The sequence below is a fragment of the Penicillium canescens genome (genome assembly GCF_028828765.1).
Source record: "Penicillium canescens strain IBT 15451 chromosome Unknown utg000002l_segment0_segment0, whole genome shotgun sequence".
In the NCBI taxonomy this organism is placed as follows: domain Eukaryota; kingdom Fungi; phylum Ascomycota; class Eurotiomycetes; order Eurotiales; family Aspergillaceae; genus Penicillium; species Penicillium canescens.
In genome coordinates, this window is record NW_026703964.1 from 3,684,567 (window position 1) to 3,709,637 (window position 25,071).

The following is a 25,071-nucleotide window of genomic DNA, read 5'->3' on the forward strand; positions in this document are numbered from 1 at the left end:
GTCCAAATTCGATACTAGAAGGATCTCCCTCGCTCTCACCGCAAGGGCTTAATAGTGTCATATAGAGACGGTCTTATCCGAGCCTCCCGCTTCGCCTTGAAATTACACGGAACAGGAATGAGGCCCCAAAAGCCAAGAACGAATGTAAATTGTAATAGAAGGGGCCGTGGTTCCTTAGACCCCACAGCTGCGGATACGCCTCTCGGGATTGACATCGAGTCTGTGGCGGTGAATGTTAGTCACTGAAAAGTGTGCCTAAGAGATGGCTCTATATATTTGTTGTCAGTATACGGTGATGTATATTGGTATAAAAGGTTCAAGGGCGTGTACTCAACCAGTTTAGAACCGTAAGTGCCCTGCAGACACGGTTCCCGCCATTGTGGTCACTGGTGGGGCTCTTTATTTTTGTCTACCAATCATTTACCGTAGTTCGTGTAAATGACATAGGGAGGGTCACGATTTTACGGCAGAAAGAGGGAGGATGGTGCGAGATATGTACGTAAACATCTAGAAAGGTGGAGCTATATTACTCTCAGAATGATAACTAAAGATCGATCTGTTTGTTTTGCTGCTGCTAATTTGGTGCCTTTAACACCATGACTTAGCACCGCCCCCATCCCTTCGGAATAGTCCCTCTTATCCAGCAATCCTCCATATTTCCCCCTATTCCAGCCCCGCAGAAAAGTCCATCGAAAAAGGCCAAGTCAATACCCTGTAGGTCATCTTCATCGCGTAGAATTTCCATAGAATCAGACAACTCTGCGTCGGTCCTGTTCATTTGAATGGATCCATCTGATGAAGAGGGCTGGTAGTGATTCAACGGCAAGATCCTCGAATCCGGATGGCCCATCATTGACATGACGTCGTATCCAGATGGGTGTCGGTTATGTTCGATAGGCTGGACCGGGCTCAGCATATTGGAGACAGACATGGTCGACATGTCGGGATCAGGCTGAGCTTCTGTTTTTGGCACACACTTTGAGACAATACCACGTTCAAAATTGATGGCGCCAAAATAGGGGATGTGGACTTGTAGTGTCTTGCCATCGTTGGTCAACCTGCCGTCACACTCAAGCCCTCCGTCATCGCTCTTAGACGAGCTTGTGTTGTACATGTCACCCCTCGCGGCATTTGCCTCAATGGTGAGAAGATGATGAATTATTCGGGTGAGTTTACAGGAAATCAAATCATGTTCATCGCGGGCCTTGGATTCAAGAATCCCTAGGGCACACTCCATGGAGCCACGGTCACTCGGGCGGCTGTGGACAAGGGACTCAAAACCAGTGTATGCATCCGAGTTCTCAGATCCTCGGAACTCGCTGCGGGAGTTGATGTGAGAAATACAAAGTATGTTGATGGCAATAAAAGCAAGAAAATCACTGCCGCGGCAGTAGAAGTATGCAGGATTTGAAGTGCGGAATGCATTATAGCGAGACAGTATTTCGCGGCTGGCATTGATGGCGGTAATTTTGCTATGATTGTTCTTTTGTCCAGACGAGGAAAAGATGTAGGGTAGATGCAGCCGTATAAGCATGTGATAGTGCGTTAATTGATCCATGATACGAACTGTATCTCGAAGGACTTTGGTACTGTCACTTTTGCAGGGCATAAAATTCGGTATCAGCCACCATTGAGGTGCCATATCATCTGCAGCTTTGCGTAATAGCATGTCGTCCTCCTGCACATTGACAAGGCTGTACACCCCGCCATTGTTCCGCTCAATAATACGACCGGCGACAGCGCAGTGGATGCGTTGCATGCGGTCATTTGGGCTGTACTCTTCTAACGCGTCAGGAGTAGAAAAGCGGTCGTCGAGTGACGTGTGCGGCAAGCCTAGCATGATTGACAGGGAGCGGTCCCTTTGAATCAATAGAAAATAAGTTTGAGCGGGGTTGAATGCCACTCTAGTCTCGGGCTCAAGGAATTTCAGGGATGGTGAGGCAAGTCCACGGTGCAGAGCCATCATCTGCGCAATGGCAGTCGCCCGATGTATTGCCATCCATGCACGATGAAGGTTTCCAGCGTAATTCTGGTACACAGCCTCAAGGACGATGCATTCCATACCCTCGACAGAGCGGATGAGGTCTTCATTAGTAGTGACGAGGCTGATGGCTCTGTCAGTTACACGAGACATGATTGAGCGGACAGAGACGCCGACCCTACCAAACTCTCGGAGGCAAGAAGGCGGAATTCCTTGTAGAAATATTCCGAGGACCAGAAGCTTACGCGCAATCAGCACCGGGTGCATACCCGACTTAGGGGGTTTAGTATCTCCCTTGTGGATGATAGAGCCTCGTCCGCGAAGGTGGAGGCAGACTTACATAGTCCCCAGAATAATGGGAGTGAAATGCCTGTTGGGAGGCTACAAACCTTCTCAATATCACTTTCACTGGGCCATGCTGCGATAAGGTCGCGAGCTAGTTCTTGATGTTTGTTTGGAGGTAGCTTGTGCGAGACTGATGGTGACTTCGATGGGATCCCCGGGATGAGATGTCTCTCATAATTTAAATCTTGCTTTTCGGATGTCAAAGGCTAGGTCACTTAATTACGGTGAATGGGCAAATTTACCAAGGTGTGGGTTGTAGATGATACTACCTCTGGTTGGCACTTTTCCCCATCCTCTAGTGTCACCGAGGTTGACTGAGCAGGCGACTGTAGACTTAGGCCGGATTCAGTCTGATCCAGCAACTGCTCGAGCAGGCCTTCCACCCGGCGAAGCCGACCCTCTAACCCATTGCTGCTCGCAGAGGAGACTGTCTTATCAGGATACTCCTGAGTGATGCAAGTACTCCCGCGTCTCCGACAATCATTGCATGCATATGCCGAAGAGCCGAAGACGCACCGAACCTTTCGTCGCTTGCATTCCCAACAGCTTTGGGTCCCCTTCCGTATCTTTCTTCGCTCGGCTCCGGGGCTGTTCTTTTGGCGGATCACTTCATCCATGACTTATAACACACCAAGCTTCACCAATATGATGAATATATTGACTTGAACCTCTAGCTCCGATATTAAAGATCACTTCAGGGCAGAGGCGATGAATGAACATCTATCAATTTCCCGAGCTCAGCTGAACTCTATACGCTCAGCGGACGGTCACATGACTATAATCACAGCTCGCGTTTCATCCCTCCTCTTATTGGTTAATTAAATTACTAGCCGTAAGATTGTTTTCCTAGTATTTCATAGTCGCTACCTACACAATTGATAGAGCCCAAGTCCGAGAGGAAGGAACCGGTTTTTGGAATACCATTGTATGAAGCGTGAGAATACTTTTATTCATTCTGGCAAGCTCTCAGTCAAGCCTTTATAGAGATCGCAGAAGATGCTAAAACTTATCACCTTGAATGATGATTCACTAAACTTTTACGGAGAATGTATTCTAAGTCAATAGCAAAAAGGTCAAGATTGCGACTGCTGGTGGTCCTGGCAGTGGATGCTTTGAGCTTACCAACGTGTTCTGCGCAGTCCACGAGAGTTTCTAATTCTTTCAGTAAATGTCGCTCAGGAGATCACTGATGTTCTCCCCGAGACTAAGAAGCATTAGATCATTATTTTGTCGAGAAAGGTTTGCAATCCCAGACATAACATGGGTTAAAACAGACTACAAAGACCCCGAATAGTGGGGGCAAATACTGCAGGTAGTCAACACTTTACTCTCTGTTGTTCCTGGACAGTAGCATCCAAACAGTCTAGCCCAGAATAGACTTTCGACGCCGTAGTTCAAGCTGGTGTTAGCGTTTTGCGCCCAATGAGTGGGCAACCCAAGCTTGAAGCTTGTCTCTTCTCTTATGTTTCTTCTTACTCATTGACAAATTGTAGATCTGGCTTGGAACAACTGAGCTGCTACGGCTACGAAGATAAAGCCCGCCAATATCTGGAAGAGCTAAACACAGACAAAATGGTGGGACGTGGAAAGCCTTTATGAAATATTTCCAGTATCTAACAAATATATTATCTGCAGATTCTACAATACGCACTGTTCCAACGAGGTCTCTCTGTAGACCACTTGACCCGTCCTTACAAGTCGACCAAGCACATTGATCAAATGGAAATCCCCTTCGATTTTGCAAACCGTCATCACCGTGGATGGCAGCAATGATGATCAAATCGCGCTCACTACAGCGAAAGACCACACTGATGTCGTAGCTAGAGATATTGACTTCGAGGGGAAGTGGCCGGTTGTTGGGGGTATCACAGGCACGATATCTCCATCGGGCAGCTTTTAGCCCCCGGCGAGAAAGTCCGCGGTGAGCGACTTCAGCTGATATACTGTTATGTTTATTGCTTTTATTGATATTCTATTCACCAGGGGGCAAGCCTTTTCATGTCAATAAAAGTGAAAGCAGAAGAACTCGAGAAGAGGACATGGCAAACCTCTTGGGTCCCGAAATGTTGACCACCCTCAATCCCACCGGACCAGGTTGATATATTTTCGAGAATTGGCGTTGCCGGAATTATTCTGGCTTTTTCCGCAAATGCGTTGGCTGTTTCAGACGAATGGAATCGACTGCTGCCGGATTATAAGTACACTCAAGCAGAAAATTTCTTGGGTTCGAAATGGAGTGGTAAGCCGTGTGGAGAAAGTCAGATGTCTTCCGGCGGTAATTGGCATATTGGAAGAATGAGACTTATTTTGACATGAGCTATTTGTCGTGACAAATAGCCTCTGGACTTCACACACTCCTCTTACCTACAATTGAAAGAGTTAGGACACTGCAAGTTTCTTCTAGTTTCATATTCACTTTAGTCAATATACACTGAACTAGCAAACATATAACACGATTCCAAGATTCTCTTTTGGTTACATACACACTGAGTTTACTTCTTCGTGATTTCAACTACTCAGGTCACAATGAGGCTGGCTAATAAGGATGCACGATTGGGTTCTAAATGCGCTGGAGATTGCCAGAGCAAGCTTAAACTACCAGCATTGGTTGATTGATCGGCAAAGGCTATCCGGACAACTGCTAGGAAGGAAATCATCTAAGAAATCTTCATTATGTTAAGATAATTCTAACGACTATGTCAGATTCACAGGTTTCGATAGGTGTAATAGGGTCTCACGAAACTCGAGGCTTGTTAATTTCAATATAAGCTTGATGGTATTCTGAGTTCGAGTGAGAGAGAGTAGGAAGCAAACGTAGCGGAGTCCGAATTTATAAGATAACCTGTGTGCAACGGTATGCACCATCACACAGCATCTTTTTCATTTCCAGTCTATTTATTAAGGTAGGTCTTTCCATTCTATCGTGTAAGAAGTGAGGATCTATCGTCTATTCGTCCACGCCTGCACACAGATATGCGGAGTGGGAGAGGGGGCGATGATTCCAGCTGAAAAATAGGTGTGCGAACTCTTGCTTTATCTCCAAGCATTTTGTTCAATAAGTTGGAAGATGATCCTATAGCATATCATCTTCATATACGCGTATTGAATTACTCCCACAAGCCTCTTCAGCTATCGCTAGTATTAGTTACAGGTTCTAAGATACAAATTCCTCGACACTCTACCTATTTTCATACAGAAAGGTAGGATCGAGAGTGCGCCAAGTGAATATGCAGAGCGGATTACAGCCTACATAATGTACATGGGAATGTGGAGTAAGTTAACTGTGTAATGTATCACCAAAACGTGCATCTCATAGCTAATAAAATGCAGGATTGCATGCACTGCATGGCTAATATTGAAGGTCTAGGCGGAAAAAGCAATTTATGTTCAGCTAGCCAGTAGCTTCAATTATTGATGAAGAAGACCTCTTACTGTATTACGTCAAGATATACATCAGCGCAAATATGACTCTGCTACGAGCTATGTCTCATTAGCGAAAGGTGATTCACGCATCCATAAAGATGAAGTTTGGGTATGATATGCAAGTCAGTTACAAAGCCTCTGGGTACTGTAGTCCAGCAAAAATGGGCGATCAGCCCTGACCCAGATTAAAAGATTGTTCGGTAATTCACGCGGAAAGACACGGAAACGAGGGCAACCATTCCACTATCTCGAAGTGGCTTAGTATACATCGACGTTAGGGTTCAAGAAGCAATCAATTTGGAACAAGGGCAGGTGACCCCGATTTTAGGCAGTACTGTACCAATACCAAGCGATTTACTTTCCAATCATAATCCGTCGCATATTCAGCCCTAGGATGCACCAGGTGGACGCTAGCACGAGGCCAAGGGGCAGAGGTAGGACACGGACTCAAAAGGATCGTACTCCGTACTACGTTGGGGATTAGTATAGAAGCTGGTCAGGGGCAAAGTAGAATTACATGTTGGCATTGCAAGTAACTCGTAAAATATTAAGAAAATATGTAGACGGCAAGGTAGGATACATTCCAAAAAGGTTACGGGCGCTGGAAAGATGGAAAAGGTGCAAAGCTGTCATGGTTTACATTAAGGTCGTGCTCAAGCCACCAAGCGAGCTTCACACAACTCCGAAGCTATCCAGGAAGCCCAAGAAGAGTAAAAAAAAAGGAATATGTATATAAAAAAGCAAAAACGGATAGTCATATCCAATCAGAAAACAATAGTTCCAAGGTAAATCACCAAAAGCACTAAATAACACAGTCCACTCTTGACATCACCTCCAATAATCACTTCGGTTTATGCGACAACTGCGCCGGGACTGGACCATCAAGATCCAATTACGTGCAAGGGTGCATCACTGAAGAGATCATTTAAGCCAGGACGAAGGCAGCGATGGCAGCGAAGCCAGCGAAGCCAACGGAGCCGGAGAGAGCACCAGCACCGTTGAAGGCGGGGGAGGAGGTGGAGGGGGTAGCAGAGGCAGTGCCGGAGGGGGAGACCTTGCTGCTGGAGGGAACGTGGGGGACACCGCCGCTACCGCCGTTGCCAGCGCTGGAGGTGGCGGAGGGAGTCACGGTCGAGTAGATGACGGTGGGGATGCAGGTGGTGATGGCGGTGACCGAGGGGGTACCGACGGGGGCGACGGGGCTCACGGAGCTCACGGAGGGAACAACGGAGGGAACGCCGGAGGAGACAGCGCTGCTGGAGGCAGGAGCGGTCCAGGCGGGGGTCTCGGAGGACCAGACGGGGGACTCAGAAGAGCCAACGCTGGAGACAGCGGGGGCGCTGCTGGTAGGGACAGCAGGGGCGCTGGTGGTCTGGGCGGGAGTGCCAGTGGGCTCAGCACCGGAGTTGCCGGGGCAGTCGGTGACAGTGGGAGCGCAGGAGGTGATGGTAACCTCGTCAGTCTCGTAGACGGTCTTGTCACCACCGGGGGCGGCAATGGCAAGGCCGGCGAAGAAGGCAACAGTGGCAGCTGTGAAACGCATTTTGAATATATGTACGGAAAACCGGGTGATTGTTCAAAAAGGTTATATAAAAAGCGTAGCTTTTGTAGAAAGAGAGTTGGTAGTTGGTAAAGAGTGGAAGACCGAAGTCGAAGAGAGTGACTGGATGCTATGCAACGAAGTGTGTACTTAGAGAAGAAAGAAAGAAGGGAAAGGAGGGGAGGCAGGGGGCCTTTGTATGAACGGGGAGATTAGTGTCAAGATCAGCACAACACGCTTTGCCCCTAAAAAAGGGGAAACACTGTTCCTGAGTGTGTACTGGGTACTTCACTGACACTACATCCACACCGTATCCTGGTAGGTACCGGTTACTCGGGCTCTGTGCTTTGTCTGTTTCGCCATGACCAGATGAGTGTAATTTTGGACTAGTGTGGGCTAGCGTGGTTCTGGTAACGCCGATCGCGCCATTAAAACTGGACATTGAGACAGGATGTGACAGTACAGGTCATGGGATCTATAGAGCCCTGATATCGAGTACACTGCAATGCAACCTTCTGTATACATCTGTTGTCTCGACTCTTTTCCTAGGGTAATTTGACCGTTTCTGCCCAGCATAATAAACACAATGACGCTGTTTCAGACCGCACCGACGATCCACTACCCGTTCCTGGCGTCCCAGTTGCAGTTCCCCCGTGGGTCTCTATCTGACTCCACTTACCCCTGAACAGCCCGCGAATGTGTTTTGCCAAGAACCGTATTGTGCAAGGGCGAATCCACGATGATGTGCACTTTACCTGCGAAATTGAGGTCGGTCCTTACTCCGGATGTTCATCTCAACAGGGAACCAAACACTCTGTGGCTCTATGACTGGTGCTGCGTCTGTCGGAGCGAATCACCGAGACATGGTATTATTACAGTCCCTTTACTTTCCTTTCGTTACGTCGTGTGGAGCACTAATAATGGGACTGTGCTGTGTCCTCCGGGGCACTGAGTATATCGTCGACCGAGATATTGTCTCGCTTTGTTAAATCCCTACATGTACAATAATAGAAACACAGTATATTTTGCAGGATAGAACTGCTTATAACTATCGACGCCTTATACCCACACGCTCTCTGTCCATATATTAATTAATTAAGCCCGATAAATCCGTAAGCGAAGAACCCTCGTCCTCGCTCCATGATCCAATCCCCCCGCAACGGGAAGGTCTCATGCGCTTTATGGCGGAACAACGGTTAGACCGCATTATGTACCTCCGCGTAAAGTGCTTAACGAAGCTTACTCGTGGGAGCCCCCTTTGCCACCCGGCTATGGGAAGTATGCTCAAGAGTATGAACATGTACTTTGGAAATTAAATCGAGGTCTAGCCCACCTTATTGGGCGTGTCCCTGGCGTGGCGCATTGCAGTGTAATCTCGTTTCGGTCACACCAGCAGCCTGGCCTTCTGGTTAATGGGGCTTAGAGCGTTCAATGTGGTTGGAAACCTGGCCTATTGCAGAGTATCAATGCGTTGTTGTGTCGATCTTCATCCTGTTCCTGAGTCGAGACCTCGGATCAGGCACTGGAAGCGGTTCGACCACCAGTCAAGAGTTAAGGCTAGCCTCGATTCCATGTATGGCGTTTAACCAATTATTACTTAGCCCGGGTTTGTCGTCATGATTGTGGTTGTTTTCTTACATGTAACCAAAATCCGGGATAGGGGTTACATCTAATAGTTCAGCAACAAAGCAGTCCCTGAGTCCTCGTGGCGCCCCCAGACTCCACTTGCCGCCAGTGAAGGTGAAGTCTTGCCCCTTTTTCAATAGATCGGTCGGGCTTGACTGTTGTTTTCTTATCAACCCCATACTTGTTTTTGTACTATGTTTAGCCTTCTTTTCTAACTTTGTGGAATAATTATTGGTGGGGATATCTGATACGTTTGTTTCTCTAGATGATCTTACTGTATGAATAGGGGATGTTCGTGCGATAATAATAGCTGTGGACCTGGACTTCTTCCGAAGTTCAACCTTCCTATACAGTGTGTGCTATCATCTTTCGAATTGTTCTCCGGTAAGACAGTGTGTCTGCTAGAGCCCATCCCTGATCCTCAGGGGCAGTGGCTTGCTTTGCCAACTCACCGCTCATTCAGCATTTCAAGGCTAAGGAAATATATTGCACGTTCACGTCTTTTGTTCAATGTGTTCGATATGAATGTGATCACCTGCCAATGAGAGCGTGATTGACCCAAGTGGACTCAATTGCGTGCTGTTCAATGCTTTCAAAGAATATTCATGGCTCACCGAAAGCACTCACCCCAACTGAAGACTAAACAAATATAACTATGACATCCCTAACGTACAGCGACACGCGACAATATTTCAAGACCATGTCATGGTTCGACCTCGAAGCCACAATCACGTCTAAGCGACTTGTGACTACGGAAATCCATCTGATCGCTCCATAATCAGGTGTCAAGCAATCCCGCCGAACGATCAGCAACAACGCGTCATGTTTAGCGCCGAGACCACGAATCGGCGGCAACAAAATTGGAGCCGCGGAATTATAGTTCCCAAATAAACCTGTACTCGCTAACATTCTGCCCTTTTTATCTTGGTCTTGATGGTGCAATGTGTGACGACAATGTGACACGGAGCCAGCTAAGTACCGACATGTCTTTGGTCAATTAGGTACTTTGTGCGCTGCCTTTTGAATAACACGGTGCGGATTTGGATGATATCGAAGGCTTTCACATGAGAGACTTGGTAGCATTTTTGACTTAGGAGCGAACTGCTTAGAACTCATCGCAGACCCGGTTCAAGATTTTACCTCATCTCACACGTTTGTCCTAGGCTGACAACAGGCAATTGATCAATATTATAGAAACTGTTGCAGACCATAGATGGTTTTCAGTAAATATACTTTTGTGATAGCTTTTTTGCTTCTGCTCATCGACGGCGGGGGCGGCTATTCAGCGGTCTGTTCACATATATTGTACTGTACATTACCTGCACTCTCGGCTTACCGAATCTCCAAATCGGCTGGAGTACGATTCGGTAGAAGATTTAACAGGCGTCTCTGATGAACCCAAAGTTGTGATATCACAGCCACATCCATGATCGACTGTATATCAAACTTGACCTAATCGGGACTGACCGATTTTGAGTCAGACCAAAATAGACGTGTATGTAACTAGAAGCATTCTTAACCATTTTCCTGATCCAATGTCCAATACTATGTATTTTTGCGATTTTCAAGGGCTACAGTGTGCTGTACCGAATTTGCTTGACCTATGATGACATCGGATCCATTGCGCGGCCTGAGATGTGCCTTGGCTAAGCCACACCCAAGGGATATATATCTCTGACTTCATGGTCCCTCAAATGACATAAGTCCTATATAGTTTTCTGATACATCGTTTGTGATTTAATCCCAGAAAGATTGTAGTAACCTTGGATTGGACGTACTGCAAGGATAACAGTATGCAGGGCGAAATATTAGGTGAAGTATAAGGCGAAGTATATGGGCAAGTGGAGAAATGAGTTGGCAATGATGTCGACGCCACACTGTTCTGGCTGCAAATGTGCCCAGCGGGAGGCAATTGCGGCTCCAAGGCAACAATATATCCGATGTTTCTATACTCGAGTTGGTAAACGCCTATGTTCGTGCTTCCGAACCATGGCTCTGAGCACTCAATCTCTTCACTTCTCTTTCAAGTAAATATCAATTTGTTCAATTTGTTCAATATATTCAGATTATCCTTAGAATAGAATAGAATAGACAACCGCGATCGCCGTGTTTCAGCTGAAGCGCCTTCTGAAACACCGTGGCCCCACTGCCCGTAGGACCCGAGTCTCTCGGCTGTGTTGCTCTATTAATATTCAACTGGTTAGATGTCATATGTAACTTAGTACGTACTGTGTCAAAGATCTTATATAGGTGGAGTGGAAGGTCACCTGCTCTCGGCAACCTCGCAACTTCAAAGGGCCTTATCTCTTACAGTGTACTCCGTACTTTTTCCCTCTTTACCCCACCTCTCTCTTTCTCTGCCTTCCATCCAGGACTCGCGGTCCGTCGACGCTGTGGCTACTCTCGCTGATCCGAACGAGTTGTTCTTGCCTGGCGAAAGGCAAAACAATCTCGCCATGTCATCCTCCGTCCCTCTCCTTCGACCGCCCGTCCCTGGCGCCCGCAACAACAACGGCAGCCCGCGAGCTCCGAAGCTCACGTTAGGCATTCCCCCTCTCCAAGCGCCAAACCTGTCAATGGCAACGGCGCCCCCGCTCCAGCGCTTCAACCTTTGCCTCAACCTCAACTCCAGCGCCCGGCTGGGCGACCTGGACGACCAACACTGCAACTGTCGACTCCCATGGGCAGTCAGCAGAATGTCTCCCAACAGCCAACCCTCATGCCGAATGGACGACCAGCTCCGCCCCCGCTGAGCACGAATGGACTCGGAGGTGGTTCCAGTTTGGAGGTGAAGACCGTCGGACCGGCGTCTGCAACCTCTGCCAATTATTCGTCAGCTAATAATCTCTCCATTCGACAATCTGGCGGCGACTCATCAGACCCTTCGTCGGCGATTGGTTCGGTGTACTCAGATCGCGATGGTGTGTCGATGGAACGCGAAAACAGCGTGAATGGACTCCTTCCCGATCTGGATAAACTGTCTTTGGAGAAGGGCCGGCCCCTCGATGTTGATGACCTCGATGATGAGGGATGGCATGCGGCCAGTGAACAGGACAAAATCGTCGAGTTGGGTAGTCTAGGCGAAGGTGCCGGCGGGGCCGTCACCCGATGCAAACTCAAGGAGGGAAAGACCGTGTTCGCATTAAAGGTATGTCCTTTTGGCGAGTCGAGAATGCGCCCAGCGAGACTAATGCGTCTATTTAGATCATTACTACAGACCCAAACCCCGATGTCAAAAAACAGATTGTTCGTGAGCTCAATTTCAACAAAGATTGCGCCTCCCACCACATCTGTCGCTACTATGGTGCTTTCATGGATAAGTCTACCGGCACAATTTCCATTGCCATGGAGTTCTGCGAAGGCGGCAGTCTCGACAGCATTTACAAAGAAGTCAAAAAGCTTGGAGGTCGCACTGGAGAGAAGGTTCTCGGCAAGGTCGCCGAAGGGGTCTTGAATGGGTTGACCTACCTCCACAGCCGCAAGATTATCCATCGAGGTATGAACTATGGTGCTCTCATATGATCCAGTGACCGGTTAGCTAACTTCGCATACAGATATCAAACCATCCAACATTCTCTTATGCCGTGACGGCAAAGTCAAACTCTGTGACTTCGGTGTTAGCGGTGAATTCGGTACCAAGGGTGACGCCAACACCTTCATCGGCACTTCTTACTACATGGCTCCGGAACGTATCACTGGTCAATCATACACGATCACATCCGACGTGTGGTCTCTCGGTGTGACTCTGCTCGAAGTCGCGCAGCACCGATTCCCCTTCCCTGCCGATGGGACTGAGATGCAACCCCGTGCAGGTTTAATAGACCTTCTCACATATATTGTCCGCCAGCCAATTCCCAAGTTGAAGGATGAGCCGAACAGCGGCATTCGTTGGTCGGACAATTTCAAGTACTTCATCGAATGCTGGTGAGTGTTCCCTGGAAGCCGGTCTACTTTATAATACTAACTGGAATCCCAGTCTGGAAAAAGAACCTCCTCGACGAGCAACTCCCTGGCGGATGCTGGAACATCCATGGGTACTGGACATGAAGAACAAGAAGGTCAACATGGCAAACTTTGTGAGGCAGGTATGGGATTGGAAGGAGTAAAAACCGAAGGATCCCACCGAGACCTCCCAGTCTCGCATTGCACTGCATTTTTAGTTCCACTTTTGAGTATAGGTGGCTGGATCCCTAAGGATTGACCTGGCTGTCAACACCACTCAAACGACCCATTCGTCACGACTCATCCAATGCTTTTTGTGCTTTCCGCTTCTTTTCCCTCCCGGGCCGGAACTCGCGGAGTCTCGACAACTTTCTCATACCCTATCATACCATCCTGCTGTTTTCTCCATCTTCCAGCGACACAGATTTCATCGCCAACGCTTCACCTCCTACGATCCTTTACGGCCTGACTCTCCCGCATTGCATTCCTTCCAATATCCCCATCCCTCCGTGGTGTCTCTCTCCCTATCTCTCCTTTATTTACATTACATTACCTATTCCATTCTCATTCCCTCCCTCCTCTCTCTCTTCCCTTATCCATGGGATGGACCCCCTCTCTTTCCATTTGCTATTCTAGTTTCTGGTTTCTCCTTTCCTGTGACATTTCGAGCCTGGACATATCGGTCATCTTGGTATATGGCCTTCTTCTTTTTCCTTTACGTGTATAGCGCTCTTCCCTTGGTTCCTGTGTCTGATTTAGGGTTTTACTTGGGGTCATCTTTGCTTTGCATCATCTTTGCTTTGCACTGGATGCGGGAGTGTATGCAGGGCATTGGAAGCTTCCTTAATACCATTGCATCTGACTTAAAGTTACGTCGATATAATAGTGCGTAGAAGCATACACAACTTATACCGTGGCTACCTACCTGTGATTTACATGTCTACGAGGGATACACAATAAAGCCTCCAAGGAATCTTTCTTAAGATTACATATCATATCGTTGCTATCATAAATGCTACATACAGCCCCAATCTCAATCCGAATACGAATTGTAGAGCGACGAAACTATATCCGTATCCAACCATCAGGATCTCTATCTCTCTCCTCCTTAGACACATATATGCCTACCATGTTACTTGTTCACAGGATCAGCACCCAATACCCACCCAATACCACTAACCAAACCACCAGTCACCATATTGCTAACCATATCCCTCTTCCGAACACGGCTCTCGCTATCAGGCGACAACGGACGATCCCCATCAGCCGCGACTTTGAAATTCGAATTCGAACCTGGGCCCGAAGCCGTTGAATCGGCTGCTCCACGAAGTGGGAAGGCGTTCTTATGCAAGGCAAGGGCTGCACCACGCGCAACTTCGAATAGACCCATCGGCGCCTCGTGGTGCGAACTCATAGCTGCACGGGCACGTGCACGACGTGCGGCGCGTTGCTGCTCGGTATCGAAGGCGTCCCGCTCTGAATCCGAAGGTCCGAACCCGCCTGGGACGGATGAGAGGGTGTCGCCCTTTGTGTCCCAGAGGTCTTCTTCTTGTTGTTCGCGGGCGCGGAGGGAAGAGAGTTCTTCGTCGCAACGGCGCCAGGCACCTAGGATTTCGGGGAGGGGGTCTGGGGAGGGGACGAGGACGAGGGCTAGGGAGAGGAGTTCCATTCTTTGGGAGAGGTGGGTGATTTGGGATTGGAGGGTTGGGGGTGGGTTGACTGGGGTTGTGGAGCGGTAGCGGCCGGCGTTGTAGACGGCTCGCCAGGAGATGTCGTCTGGGACGGTGGGGGTTGTGAGGAGTGGGGAGGAGGTTGAGAGGAGGGATGGGGGTGTTAGCCTGGTGAGGATGTAGGAGTAGGCTGTGCCGAAGTCGTTTGAGGATAGGGCGGAGGCGATTGCCAGGGAGGTGATGCGACGTTCGGCTGTGAGGAGGATGGATTCCTCTGAAGGCTTCTGGTGAGATGGTTCATTCTCGGCTTCAGCTGTGGTGTTTGTGGGCACGCCTGCGGCTACTAGGTTGCGCCCGATAGATAGGAGATCATCCAGTTTGGTGTAGCTCTTTGCATTTTGCTCCAGGACCTTCTCAATCAATAGAAGAGGGTCATGGTGAACGCGGATGCTGACAGGCTGGAAGGGGACACCATGTTGGAGAGTCAGGGAGTAGAATGAGAGGGCATGGGTCGCGGCGATGAGAGCATGGATCTGTTTGAATCCAACAGAGCCGGGGAAGTGTGGTTGGAATGCTTGTAATCTGGACGGTTGTCAGTGCCATGCTTCGTAATTTCTCGTACAATAGCGCTTACATGTCGTAGGCCCTCTTCATTCCTCCGCGGGTTCGGTTGCCATTGCTTGCGTTGTCATACGCAGCGAATATCGCATCTTGGACCGCCAACTCCACTTGGGTTGCACTCAGTGGTGCTGCTTTGGAGTCGGTATATAGGTCCACGGCCAATTGGTGTTCTGGGAATGGTATCAGTATCAATAGTAAACAGTGATGGTCGGTGAACTTACCTCTGGCCGCCAATAGAGCCTTCAGGATTTCTATTTCCACCGTGTCACGCGGAATCCTCCAGAAAAGTCCGTGGTAAACTGAAGGTTCATCCCAAACCTCTGACTGTTCCGCCTGCCAATCTCGAAGCCAAAGCAGCCGTTCCCGGACCGATAGCCATTCTTGATATGACCTGGGTTGCTTCACGGTCGAGCTGACCACGCTCTTAAGCTCTGCCAGTTGCATCTCCTCGGTGCTGTGAAGGCACATGTTTGCGGCAACACGACAGGGAACCAGATGACCAAGTTCGGTTAATATGCGAAGGGAGATAAGTAAGGCGCTGAGGAATGAGATCGATGGAGGCGACGGCTGAGTAAGAGGATTTGTCGGTCTCAAGAGGGCGTTCTGCAGCAGCGATGCCCGGGAGGTCGAGGAAATGGAATCGGTATCATAGTAAATAGATGGCAGCACAGAGTCAGAGCTTAAGTATAAGCTTTCCTCTAGGTCGAGCAGCTTGGCAACACGCTCCAACACCCTGAAAGAGCCCTTTAGCACAGCCATCGAGGAATCCGCATGCGCATATATCACAGAAAGACCGGATTGGCCGTATCGAGTCTGCAGTTCTTTCGCTTTTTCCTTCGACATTTGTGTACCGGGTTCTTCATACCCCCCAAATCGACATCTGACGGTCCATCCCATTGTGTGAATGCGCCCACAACACTGTCATGGTCCACAAGACTTCGTGAGAGGAGCCATTCGTTCACGTGTTCCCAACCAGCCAATTCGGCGGACGGAGTCTTTGAAGACCCTTCGATGAAAGATACTGAGTTCTGCGCAGCAGCCTCGTTGAGTCTCCGCCGTTTCGATCGGTTACCGCCATAAAGCCAAGGTCCAATTAGACCTCTCAAGTTATTAACCAAGTCCATGCTGCTTCCCTCGGAACTCATCAAAGACAGGAGAATGTTGACAGCCGTCTGATCGTCCATAGACTCTAAGATCTCAAGTGATATTGTCTCGTCGCGGTGCGCATAGTATTCATAATTCAGTCGAAGCAATGGTAATAGGCTCGAGATTAGCCATGTTCGAATAATTGGCGAGTGTTCGTAGAACGGCAGAACGAGTTCGAGGACGAGTGGCTGGAGTGCTGTTTCCGAGTCGATCAGATGCGCCCGATGTATGATAAATTGAGTCAGCGGATCTGCGGAGGCGACATCCTCTTCCTCGTCGGGGCGTTGTAGTGGTCGTAGATTAAGCTTCCGTACGCGCTTTCGGGCTACCGATTCGGACAAGTCTTGAACGGCCGATGTATCAAGCGATCGGTCTGCGGGCACAATATTGGAGCTATTGGCTAGCTTTTGAATTACCGAAGTGTAGTGAGAGGGCTCTGTACTCTCCGGGAGGAAGGTCAGGATAATGCGCAGGAGGCGTTCCAGTGGAAAACAATGAGGAAACTGCGCCTGTAGAACGGGCAAGTCGGCCACGTTGCCACCTGCGCAGAGGATCGTGGCTAGCAGGATAGCGTGCGCGTCTGACAACTCGAGAGCCATGATCTAAAGAGTCGAGACAGTGTGAGGTGGCCTCATAGTAGGTGACGGTGTTGCATACGGCGGGGCGCACAGACCAAGTCGGAAACGAAAGGGAAGAGTCGCATCCGTCGGCCACTTCATCACCACCTTTTTCGCGGTCTCTGTGCCTACCACCAGTTCAATTACCTCCTTCTGCACTTCACAATGGCCTCCGGTTACGGTCTCAACGGCGGTATGTGACATTTCGCCCTGTTCCCGAGGGACCTGCCCTGGTCCGCGGCCATGAGCCCTCGGATCACAACATGCGCAGCCAGTTACCTCCCCCGCCAATGAACACGGCTAACACACTACTGTGGCTTCTAGGTCAGAACCGCTGCTACCCCTTCTGGCAGGAGGTCCTCGGTTGCTACGTGGTCAACTCCGGCGAGGGTGAGGCTGGCAAGAAGAAGTGTGTGCCCGCCCTGGAGGATTACTACGAGTGCCTTCACCACCGGAAAGAGGTAAGGACAATCCCCGATCGATATTTTTGCGCATTCGAAATGCAAGAACTAGGTCTAATGGAATTTCATGACAACAGGCTCTCCGTACTATGAAGATGCAAGCTGCCTATCGCAAGGCCGAGGCCGCACACCCGCGAGAGAACGCCCCCAAGGCCGAGCAAATCCGCAGCCTGGGCCTACTTGGGAAGGAAGAAGAGGCAACTGCTCTGCTGAACCAACGGTGAATGGGAGGGTTGTGCTTGTTCTTTTTCAATGCCTGTTATTCCGTGTTTCCGCCCGGGACTTTTGCCCGGAGCCTGTGACTGTATAGAAACGCTCAACTGCTCTTGACCATCAGGTCTGTTGGTTCGAAATGATACTCCAATTCGATGACAATCGGTCTTTCATCCTGGTGTGTTAAACTCGTGATATGAGTCCGGGGTGGAAATGTGACAATAGGAGACGAGATATTTCTAACCCCATAAGCTTAATTGGCAGGCTAGATATATAGCCTGGCTGGGTGCAGACAATCACGCTCTGTGGTCGGTCGTTTGTCCCTAGCCGCTTCTCCCGGTGCTCTTTCCTGGTTTTCCCTTTATAAAGTTTGCGGGATTCTTCTCCTCCGCCAGCGACCTTTGATAATGGGGGCATGAGAGTCCTGGAGGATAGCTTCAGCCACCTACTCGTAGTCAGCAGCATCCTTGTAGCACATGTATACATGTATACGCTACGTATATGGCTGTGTTCCGCCTAGGCTCCATCCGCTCATAAGGTGTCGTCGAAGTCACTGCCCTAGGCAGGTCTCCTGGTACAAGTAAAACAAAGCTATTTATGTGTCTGGGCAATAAATTGACAGATCTGAGCATCCAATTAGAAAATTCTAAGCTTTATTGGAAAAAAGGTAAAGTATAAGCATGGCGTGCATGGATCTCTCGATCTATATATTTGCAGCATCACCATACCCCGTGTACTGTATATATATAATTTGACAGTATATCAATATCAATGATTATAACGAGTATAAGATCACATTTGACCATTTAATATTTCGGATACAAGTCTTGGAAGATATCTTAACTTTATTCAGCATGCAGTAACTTAATTCATCAAATGTTTCTTCAAAGGTGCAAACATTGCGAAAATTGCGAAAAATTGCAAACCATCGCATACATTGTTGATCTCTGAAACCTCAGGTGATCTGGCATGTGGCATTTTTGACTCCTTGAAATACCCATATTTCGATCGCACTCTCTAATTCATACATCATTTCGATCTTAATGAACGCGTCTGTCACGTGATGACCCAGCAAAGAAAAAATCGTCGCGCTGTGAGTGGAAGCCCGCCCGCACTAAACCAAAAGCAGCCTAGCGTCAGCAACCCAAACATGGACCAGCGCGCCGGGCAGAAGCACCCCCAATGATATAAACCCGGCTGCGTGACCTCGACCCTTCTCTACTAAAATCTTCCCTTTGCTGACTAAGGGCGTTAGGCGTTCCTGGCTTCCCTTCCGCGCTTCACTTTACGTTGCCTTTTAAGTTGCCTGATTGGAATTCGGTTTTGGCTTTGGATTTTTTTTTTTTTTCCCACCCCAATTGCGCCCTTCACTCGGGTGAAAGAGTGAAGGCCCGCCATGGCTTCCCGGTAAGTGACCGCCAATCACTACGCGTATGTCACGTGATACTAATATAAGCCCCAGCCTCGACCGTCTCGTCACGTGAGTTTATATCTGGTTGGGATGTAAGTAGACTACTGACCACCATCTAGGCTTCTCGAGACGGGCAGTACGCAGTTGATTCGTAATACAGCTGCCCAACAGCTGGCGGACGTTCAGAAACAGCACCCTGATGAACTGTTCAACTTGCTCGGGCGCATCCTGCCTTATCTCAGATCCAAGTCCTGGGATACAAGGACAGCTGCCGCCAAGGCGATTGGACTGATCGTATCGAATGCAGATCCGTATGATCCAAATGAGGACGACGGTCTCCAAATGAAGTCGGCCGCAGAGCACGACGATGTTGAAATCAAGTCAGAGGTCAAGTTAGAAGAACCCATTCCGAGTGATGGTCTCCTCAAGTTGGACACCTTGGATATCGCTTCCGTATTGAAATATGGCAAGCGGCTCCTCGGTAGTGCGGGCAAAGAGTATGAGTATTCACTCGCATCCATGGAACCAGCAGCCCGATTGCAGCATCAAAAGAAGACCTTGTCTGCGCGACTCGGCCTCCAAGGCGAGTACGACGATGATGAACTCATAGAGGATATCGACCTTGCCCCTAAGGTGGTGACTCCCGCTCCCAAGCGCGAGCCGGAAATTGCTCCGGTTTCTCGCCAAAACAGCGTGCATGATCCTCCCTCTCGGCGGCCCTCGTCCCCGAGCGAAGCCGCAATCAAGGAAGATGGTGGGTTGAGCAAGCGACAACTCAATCAACTCAAACGCAAGAACAAGCAAAATGCCAAGATGGGAGCTAACAAAGTTCGTGTTGTGGATCTGTCTTCAAAGCGCCAGTCTGAGATTGTTGCGACCCCTGTGGCCACTCCCCTCCCCGTCAAATCTGAGAACGACAATGACCAGAATGGCGAGACAAAACCCGACTATTTCTCTCTTGAGCGCGCCGAAGATGACGATGACTCCAAATTGGTCACAGAATTCAAGGGACCCATTGTCCCCGAGCGACCTCACATCCAGCCGGAGATCGTGGAGCAAGGTGGTGGATGGCCATTAGAGCACATGTGCGAATTCCTGACGATGGACATCTTCGACTCAAATTGGGAGGTTCGACACGGTGCAGCGATGGCTCTGCGTGAAGTGATCAGGGTCCAGGGCATTGCAGCTGGTCGCCTGGATGGGAAATCCCGCGAAGAAAACGATGCCCTCAACCGCCGGTGGTTGGATGACCTCTCATGCCGGCTACTTTGTGTTCTCATACTGGACCGATTCGGTGATTACATTTCCGACAACGTGGTTGCCCCTATCCGGGAAACCGTGGGCCAGACCCTAGGTGCCCTCCTTTCACATCTGCACCCCAAGTCAGTCCGATCATCCTACCGTTGCCTTTATCGTATTATCATGCAGAATGACCTAGGGTTAGATCGCCCCATATGGGAGGTCTGCCACGGTGGCATGATCGGCCTTCGGTATCTTGTTGCAGTCCGAAAGGACTTGCTTGTCAAGGTTTCAAGTATGATGGATGGCGTCTTGGAGGCTGTCATGAAAGGCTTGGCTGATTTCGATGATGATGTTCGGGCTGTCAGTGCCGCCACCCTTGTCCCCATTGCAGAAGAGTTTGTCACATCTCGGACTGGAACTCTTGGTCCTCTGATGAACATTGTCTGGGACTGTCTTTCCAACCTACAAGATGATCTCAGTGCTAGCACCGGTTCTGTCATGGATCTTTTGGCCAAACTGTGCACATTCTCCCAAGTTCTGGATGCAATGAAGGCGAACGCCGCAGATGACCCAGAGGCTTCATTTGGAAAGCTGGTTCCTCGTCTCTACCCCTTCCTCCGCCATACCATCACCAGTGTCCGCTCTGCCGTGCTTCGAGCTCTCATGACATTCTTGAAGCTAGAGGGCGAAGGTACCACCGACTGGGTAGATGGCAAGGCACTGCGGTTAATCTTTCAGAATCTTCTCGTGGAGCGCAATGAGGGTGTCTTGAAATTATCTATCCAAGTCTGGTCGGAGCTGCTCAAGGTTGTTGAGTTGCGTGGCTCATTCGGATCCGAGGCCGAGCTGTCAGAGTCAGTCCAACCTTTGGTCACCCTGACTCTGGGCGCTTTCGGTGTCCCACGATACCCCATCCCCATGAACGCATCACTCTTTATCAAACCGTCCGGCGTACCATTCTGTGCTGCTCCTGCTCCCCCTCCCTCCAAATCCTCTCCTCCCCTCGCCACTCCCGGCGTGACCGAGACACCCAAGCCGGGACGCAGACGCAAGTCAGAGAAGAAGGAAGCGCCCCCTCCATCAGCCCACAACGTGGATGGCCATATGCTGTCCGGTGATATCGATCTCGTCGGTGCCGACACCATGCTGAGATCAAAGATTTATGCCGCCAAGGCATTGGGTGAACTGATTTCATTCTGGGACAAGTATGACCTTCCAAGCCTTTGGCCCGCGATTTTGGACGGCTTGAAGTTCCCTGCTTCAACAACACAGCTTTCTTCCGCAATGGTTATAGAGGAGTATGCTCGCCGCTCTGGATCAGAGAGCAAACACACTTCGACTTTGACAGACCATCTCCGACCTATCCTTGAAGGCGAGCGTCCATCCTGGTATGTCGATATTGCATGCTACCTTCATGTAGCTCGCGCTCAGTGCCATTCATTGTTGAACACGTTTCGCGACCATGCACATGTTGCACCCTCCCGACTGCCCACATTGGCTGTCGTCGTACAGGGCGACGCAGAAGCCGGACCCAATGCCTTCTCTCTGGCTGACGCCGAGAAGATTGTTGGTCCAGACTTTGACCGTCTGAAGAAGAACTTGACACCCGCTCAACGTATCACTGCTACTCAAGTATTAAATGATACCCGCACCACCGCCCAATCCGCCGTCGATGAGGCGAGATTGATGAGAGAACAGCGGGACATGCGTGTGCTGGCTGCAACCGCAGGCGCTCTCATTGCCTTGCGCGATATCCCCAAGAAGCCTGGTCATATCATCAAGGGCATGATGGACAGCGTCAAGAAGGAGGAGAACGTGGAGCTCCAACAGCGCTCTGCAACCGCCGTCGCAGGTCTCATCGAGTACTACACAACTGCCACAAAGCGCGGACCAGTGGACAAGATCATCGGAAACTTGGTCAAATACTGCTGCGTAGATACATCCGAAACCCCCGAGTTCCCCCACAACGCTCAGTTGGAGAAATCGATCTTGTCGTTGCGCAAGGAAGAAGATCGACGCGATCACCCAGATGCGGCCAAATTCGAAAGAGAAGCCAAGGAGGCACGCATTATGCGCCGCGGTGCCAAGGATGCATTGGAGCAGTTGACTGTCAAGTTTGGCGCTGGCCTTCTGGAGAAGATTCCCAACCTCGCGAAACTTGTTGAACGGCCATTGCGAGAGGCTCTGGCATCCGATGACCTTCCCGAAGATATCACCAACCCCGAGAACGAACTTGGCCAAGAAATTGTGGATGGTCTGTCTACGCTACGGGCTCTCCTGCCTAAGTTCGATCCTGGCCTCTACCCATGGGTTATCGACCTTATGCCCATCATTGCCAAGGGTCTTCAGTGCCGACTCTCTGTTATTCGCTACGCCGCGGCCAAATGTTTCGCTACTATTTGTAGCGTCATCACCGTCAAGGGTATGACCATGCTGGTCGAAAATGTGCTGCCTATCATCAACAATGGTCTTGATGTGCATCACCGCCAAGGTGCGATCGAGTGTATCTACCATCTTATCCACGTCATGGAGGATGGCATTCTCCCCTATGTCATCTTCCTGGTTGTTCCCGTTCTTGGCCGCATGAGCGATTCTGACAACGACGTGCGTCTCCTGGCTACAACCTCATTCGCAACTCTCGTCAAATTGGTGCCCCTCGAGGCAGGTATCCCTGATCCCCCCGGCTTCTCTGAGGAGTTGCTCAAGGGCCGTGACCGGGAGAGGAAGTTCATGTCTCAGATGCTGGATGTGCGCAAGGTTGAACCTTTCCAAATTCCTGTCGCTATTAAGGCCGAGCTTCGACCATACCAGCAAGATGGTGTCAACTGGCTTGCTTTCCTCAACCGCTACAACCTCCACGGTATTCTTTGCGATGACATGGGTCTCGGAAAGACTTTGCAGACAATTTGCATTGTGGCAAGTGACCATCATATGCGTGCTGAGGAGTTTGCCAAGAGTCAATCTACCGACTCTAGAAAACTTCCTTCCTTGATCGTCTGTCCACCCTCTCTCTCTGGACACTGGCAGCAAGAAATCAAGCAGTATGCACCGTTCCTCAGTTGCATTGCTTACGTCGGTCCTCCCTCCGAACGGTCGAGGCTCCAACCTCTGTTGGCCAACACCGACATTATTGTCACTTCCTACGATGTTTGCCGGAATGATAACGATGTGCTCAACCCTATCAACTTCAACTACTGTGTGCTTGATGAGGGTCATCTTATCAAGAACCCCAAGGCCAAGATCACTACTTCCGTGAAGAAACTGGCCAGCAACCACCGTCTCATCTTGTCCGGTACACCCATCCAGAACAATGTTCTCGAGCTGTGGTCGCTCTTCGACTTCTTGATGCCCGGCTTCCTCGGTACGGAGAAGGTCTTCTTGGACCGGTTCGCCAAGCCCATCGCAGCAAGCCGTTTCAGTAAGTCCTCTTCAAAGGAACAGGAAGCGGGTGCTTTGGCAATCGAAGCACTGCACAAGCAAGTGTTGCCATTCCTACTTCGTCGTCTTAAAGAGGAAGTCTTGAACGATCTGCCACCCAAGATCATCCAGAACTACTACTGCGACCCAAGTGAACTCCAGAAGAAGCTATTCGAGGACTTCAGCAAGAAGGAACAGAAGGAGCTGGCAGACAAGGTCGGCAGCACAGATCGCTCTGATAAGGAGCACATCTTCCAGGCGCTCCAATACATGCGTCGTCTGTGCAACTCTCCTGCACTGGTGGTCAAGGAAGGCCACAAGCAGTACAACGAGGTGCAAACCTTCCTGAACACAAAGCGTTCAAACATCAGAGATGTTTCTCACGCACCAAAACTCAACGCCTTAAAAGACTTGTTGGTCGATTGCGGTATTGGCCTTGACCCGACGGCGGAGGGTGAACTGGACACAGGCGCAAGCTACGTCAGCCCTCACCGGGCACTTGTGTTCTGTCAGATGAAAGAGATGCTGGACATTGTGCAGAACGATGTTCTCAAGAAACTCCTTCCATCTGTTCAGTACCTCCGCCTGGACGGTAGCGTGGAAGCAACCAAGCGCCAGGACATTGTCAACCGTTTCAACACCGACCCCAGTTATGACGTCTTGCTCTTGACTACCAGCGTTGGTGGACTGGGTCTCAACCTTACAGGTGCAGACACCGTCATTTTCGTGGAACACGACTGGAACCCGCAGAAGGATATCCAGGCCATGGATCGCGCCCACCGTATCGGTCAGAAAAAGGTTGTCAACGTCTATCGTCTGATCACGAGAGGTACCTTGGAGGAGAAGATCTTGAAGTAAGTTTATTAAACCTATACATCAACTGTGAAAATGTAACCAACTAACATAACACACAGCCTGCAACGGTTCAAGATCGACGTTGCCTCCACCGTGGTCAATCAACAAAACGCCGGCCTCGGCACCATGGACACAGATCAACTCCTTGACCTATTCAACCTCGGCGAAACGGCAGAGACAGCCGAGAAACCAAGCGACCAAAATGGCAACGAAGTGGACATGGTCGATATCGATGGCGAAGTCAAGGAGAAGGGCAAGAAGGGCTGGCTAGACGACTTGGGCGAGCTCTGGGACGACAGGCAGTACCAGGAAGAATACAACCTGGATTCGTTCTTGGAAACCATGAAGAACTGATCTACCCTGCCCGTCGCCATCTCAACCAATGTCCATCCAACCTTGCATTGTACCTCGGATACGTCTGATGACTTGATTTCATCTTCGTTCCAATCTCACCATCTTGTTTTACACAAATCACCTCCCGCCCTTGAATCTCAATCACCCAATTCCCTTTATCCCTCCTATCCCCCTCTACACCCCATTCCCATCCCGAACGATTTTCAT

General features: G+C 49.8%; 6 protein-coding genes across 6 annotated transcripts; 3 read left to right on the forward strand and 3 right to left on the reverse strand.

The window, feature by feature from the left end:
• Positions 1–601: 601 nt before the first annotated feature.
• Positions 602–2,248, reverse strand: N7446_002611 (fungal specific transcription factor domain-containing protein; the record flags this gene model as incomplete). The annotated part of the gene is made up of 1 exon (XM_058511360.1): positions 602–2,248. The coding sequence occupies one exon, from the start codon at positions 2,246–2,248 to the stop codon at positions 602–604; it is 1,647 nt and encodes a 548-aa protein (XP_058376896.1).
• A 4,426-nt stretch (positions 2,249–6,674) lies between these two features.
• N7446_002612 (GPI anchored serine-rich protein) lies at positions 6,675–7,292 on the reverse strand (the record flags this gene model as incomplete). The annotated part of the gene is made up of 1 exon (XM_058511361.1): positions 6,675–7,292. One exon carries the CDS (start codon positions 7,290–7,292, stop codon positions 6,675–6,677), a length of 618 nt encoding a protein of 205 aa, XP_058376897.1.
• A 3,920-nt stretch (positions 7,293–11,212) lies between these two features.
• On the forward strand, positions 11,213–13,823 carry N7446_002613 (dual-specificity mitogen-activated protein kinase kinase). The gene is made up of 4 exons (XM_058511362.1): positions 11,213–12,063; positions 12,120–12,411; positions 12,470–12,839; positions 12,892–13,823. The coding sequence occupies exons 1-4, from the start codon at positions 11,596–11,598 to the stop codon at positions 13,019–13,021; spliced, it is 1,260 nt and encodes a 419-aa protein (XP_058376898.1). The 5' UTR covers positions 11,213–11,595; the 3' UTR covers positions 13,022–13,823.
• A 166-nt stretch (positions 13,824–13,989) lies between these two features.
• N7446_002614 (secretory pathway Sec39 family protein) lies at positions 13,990–16,893 on the reverse strand (the record flags this gene model as incomplete). Its single annotated transcript, XM_058511363.1, has 4 exons — positions 13,990–15,109; positions 15,162–15,318; positions 15,370–15,975; positions 16,014–16,893. 4 exons carry the CDS (start codon positions 16,891–16,893, stop codon positions 13,990–13,992), a joined length of 2,763 nt encoding a protein of 920 aa, XP_058376899.1.
• A 183-nt stretch (positions 16,894–17,076) lies between these two features.
• On the forward strand, positions 17,077–17,596 carry N7446_002615 (uncharacterized protein; the record flags this gene model as incomplete). The annotated part of the gene is made up of 3 exons (XM_058511364.1): positions 17,077–17,104; positions 17,236–17,372; positions 17,450–17,596. The coding sequence occupies 3 exons, from the start codon at positions 17,077–17,079 to the stop codon at positions 17,594–17,596; spliced, it is 312 nt and encodes a 103-aa protein (XP_058376900.1).
• A 1,385-nt stretch (positions 17,597–18,981) lies between these two features.
• N7446_002616 (DNA-binding ATPase) lies at positions 18,982–24,864 on the forward strand (the record flags this gene model as incomplete). Its single annotated transcript, XM_058511365.1, has 4 exons — positions 18,982–18,992; positions 19,048–19,065; positions 19,116–24,509; positions 24,570–24,864. 4 exons carry the CDS (start codon positions 18,982–18,984, stop codon positions 24,862–24,864), a joined length of 5,718 nt encoding a protein of 1,905 aa, XP_058376901.1.
• Positions 24,865–25,071: the final 207 nt, after the last annotated feature.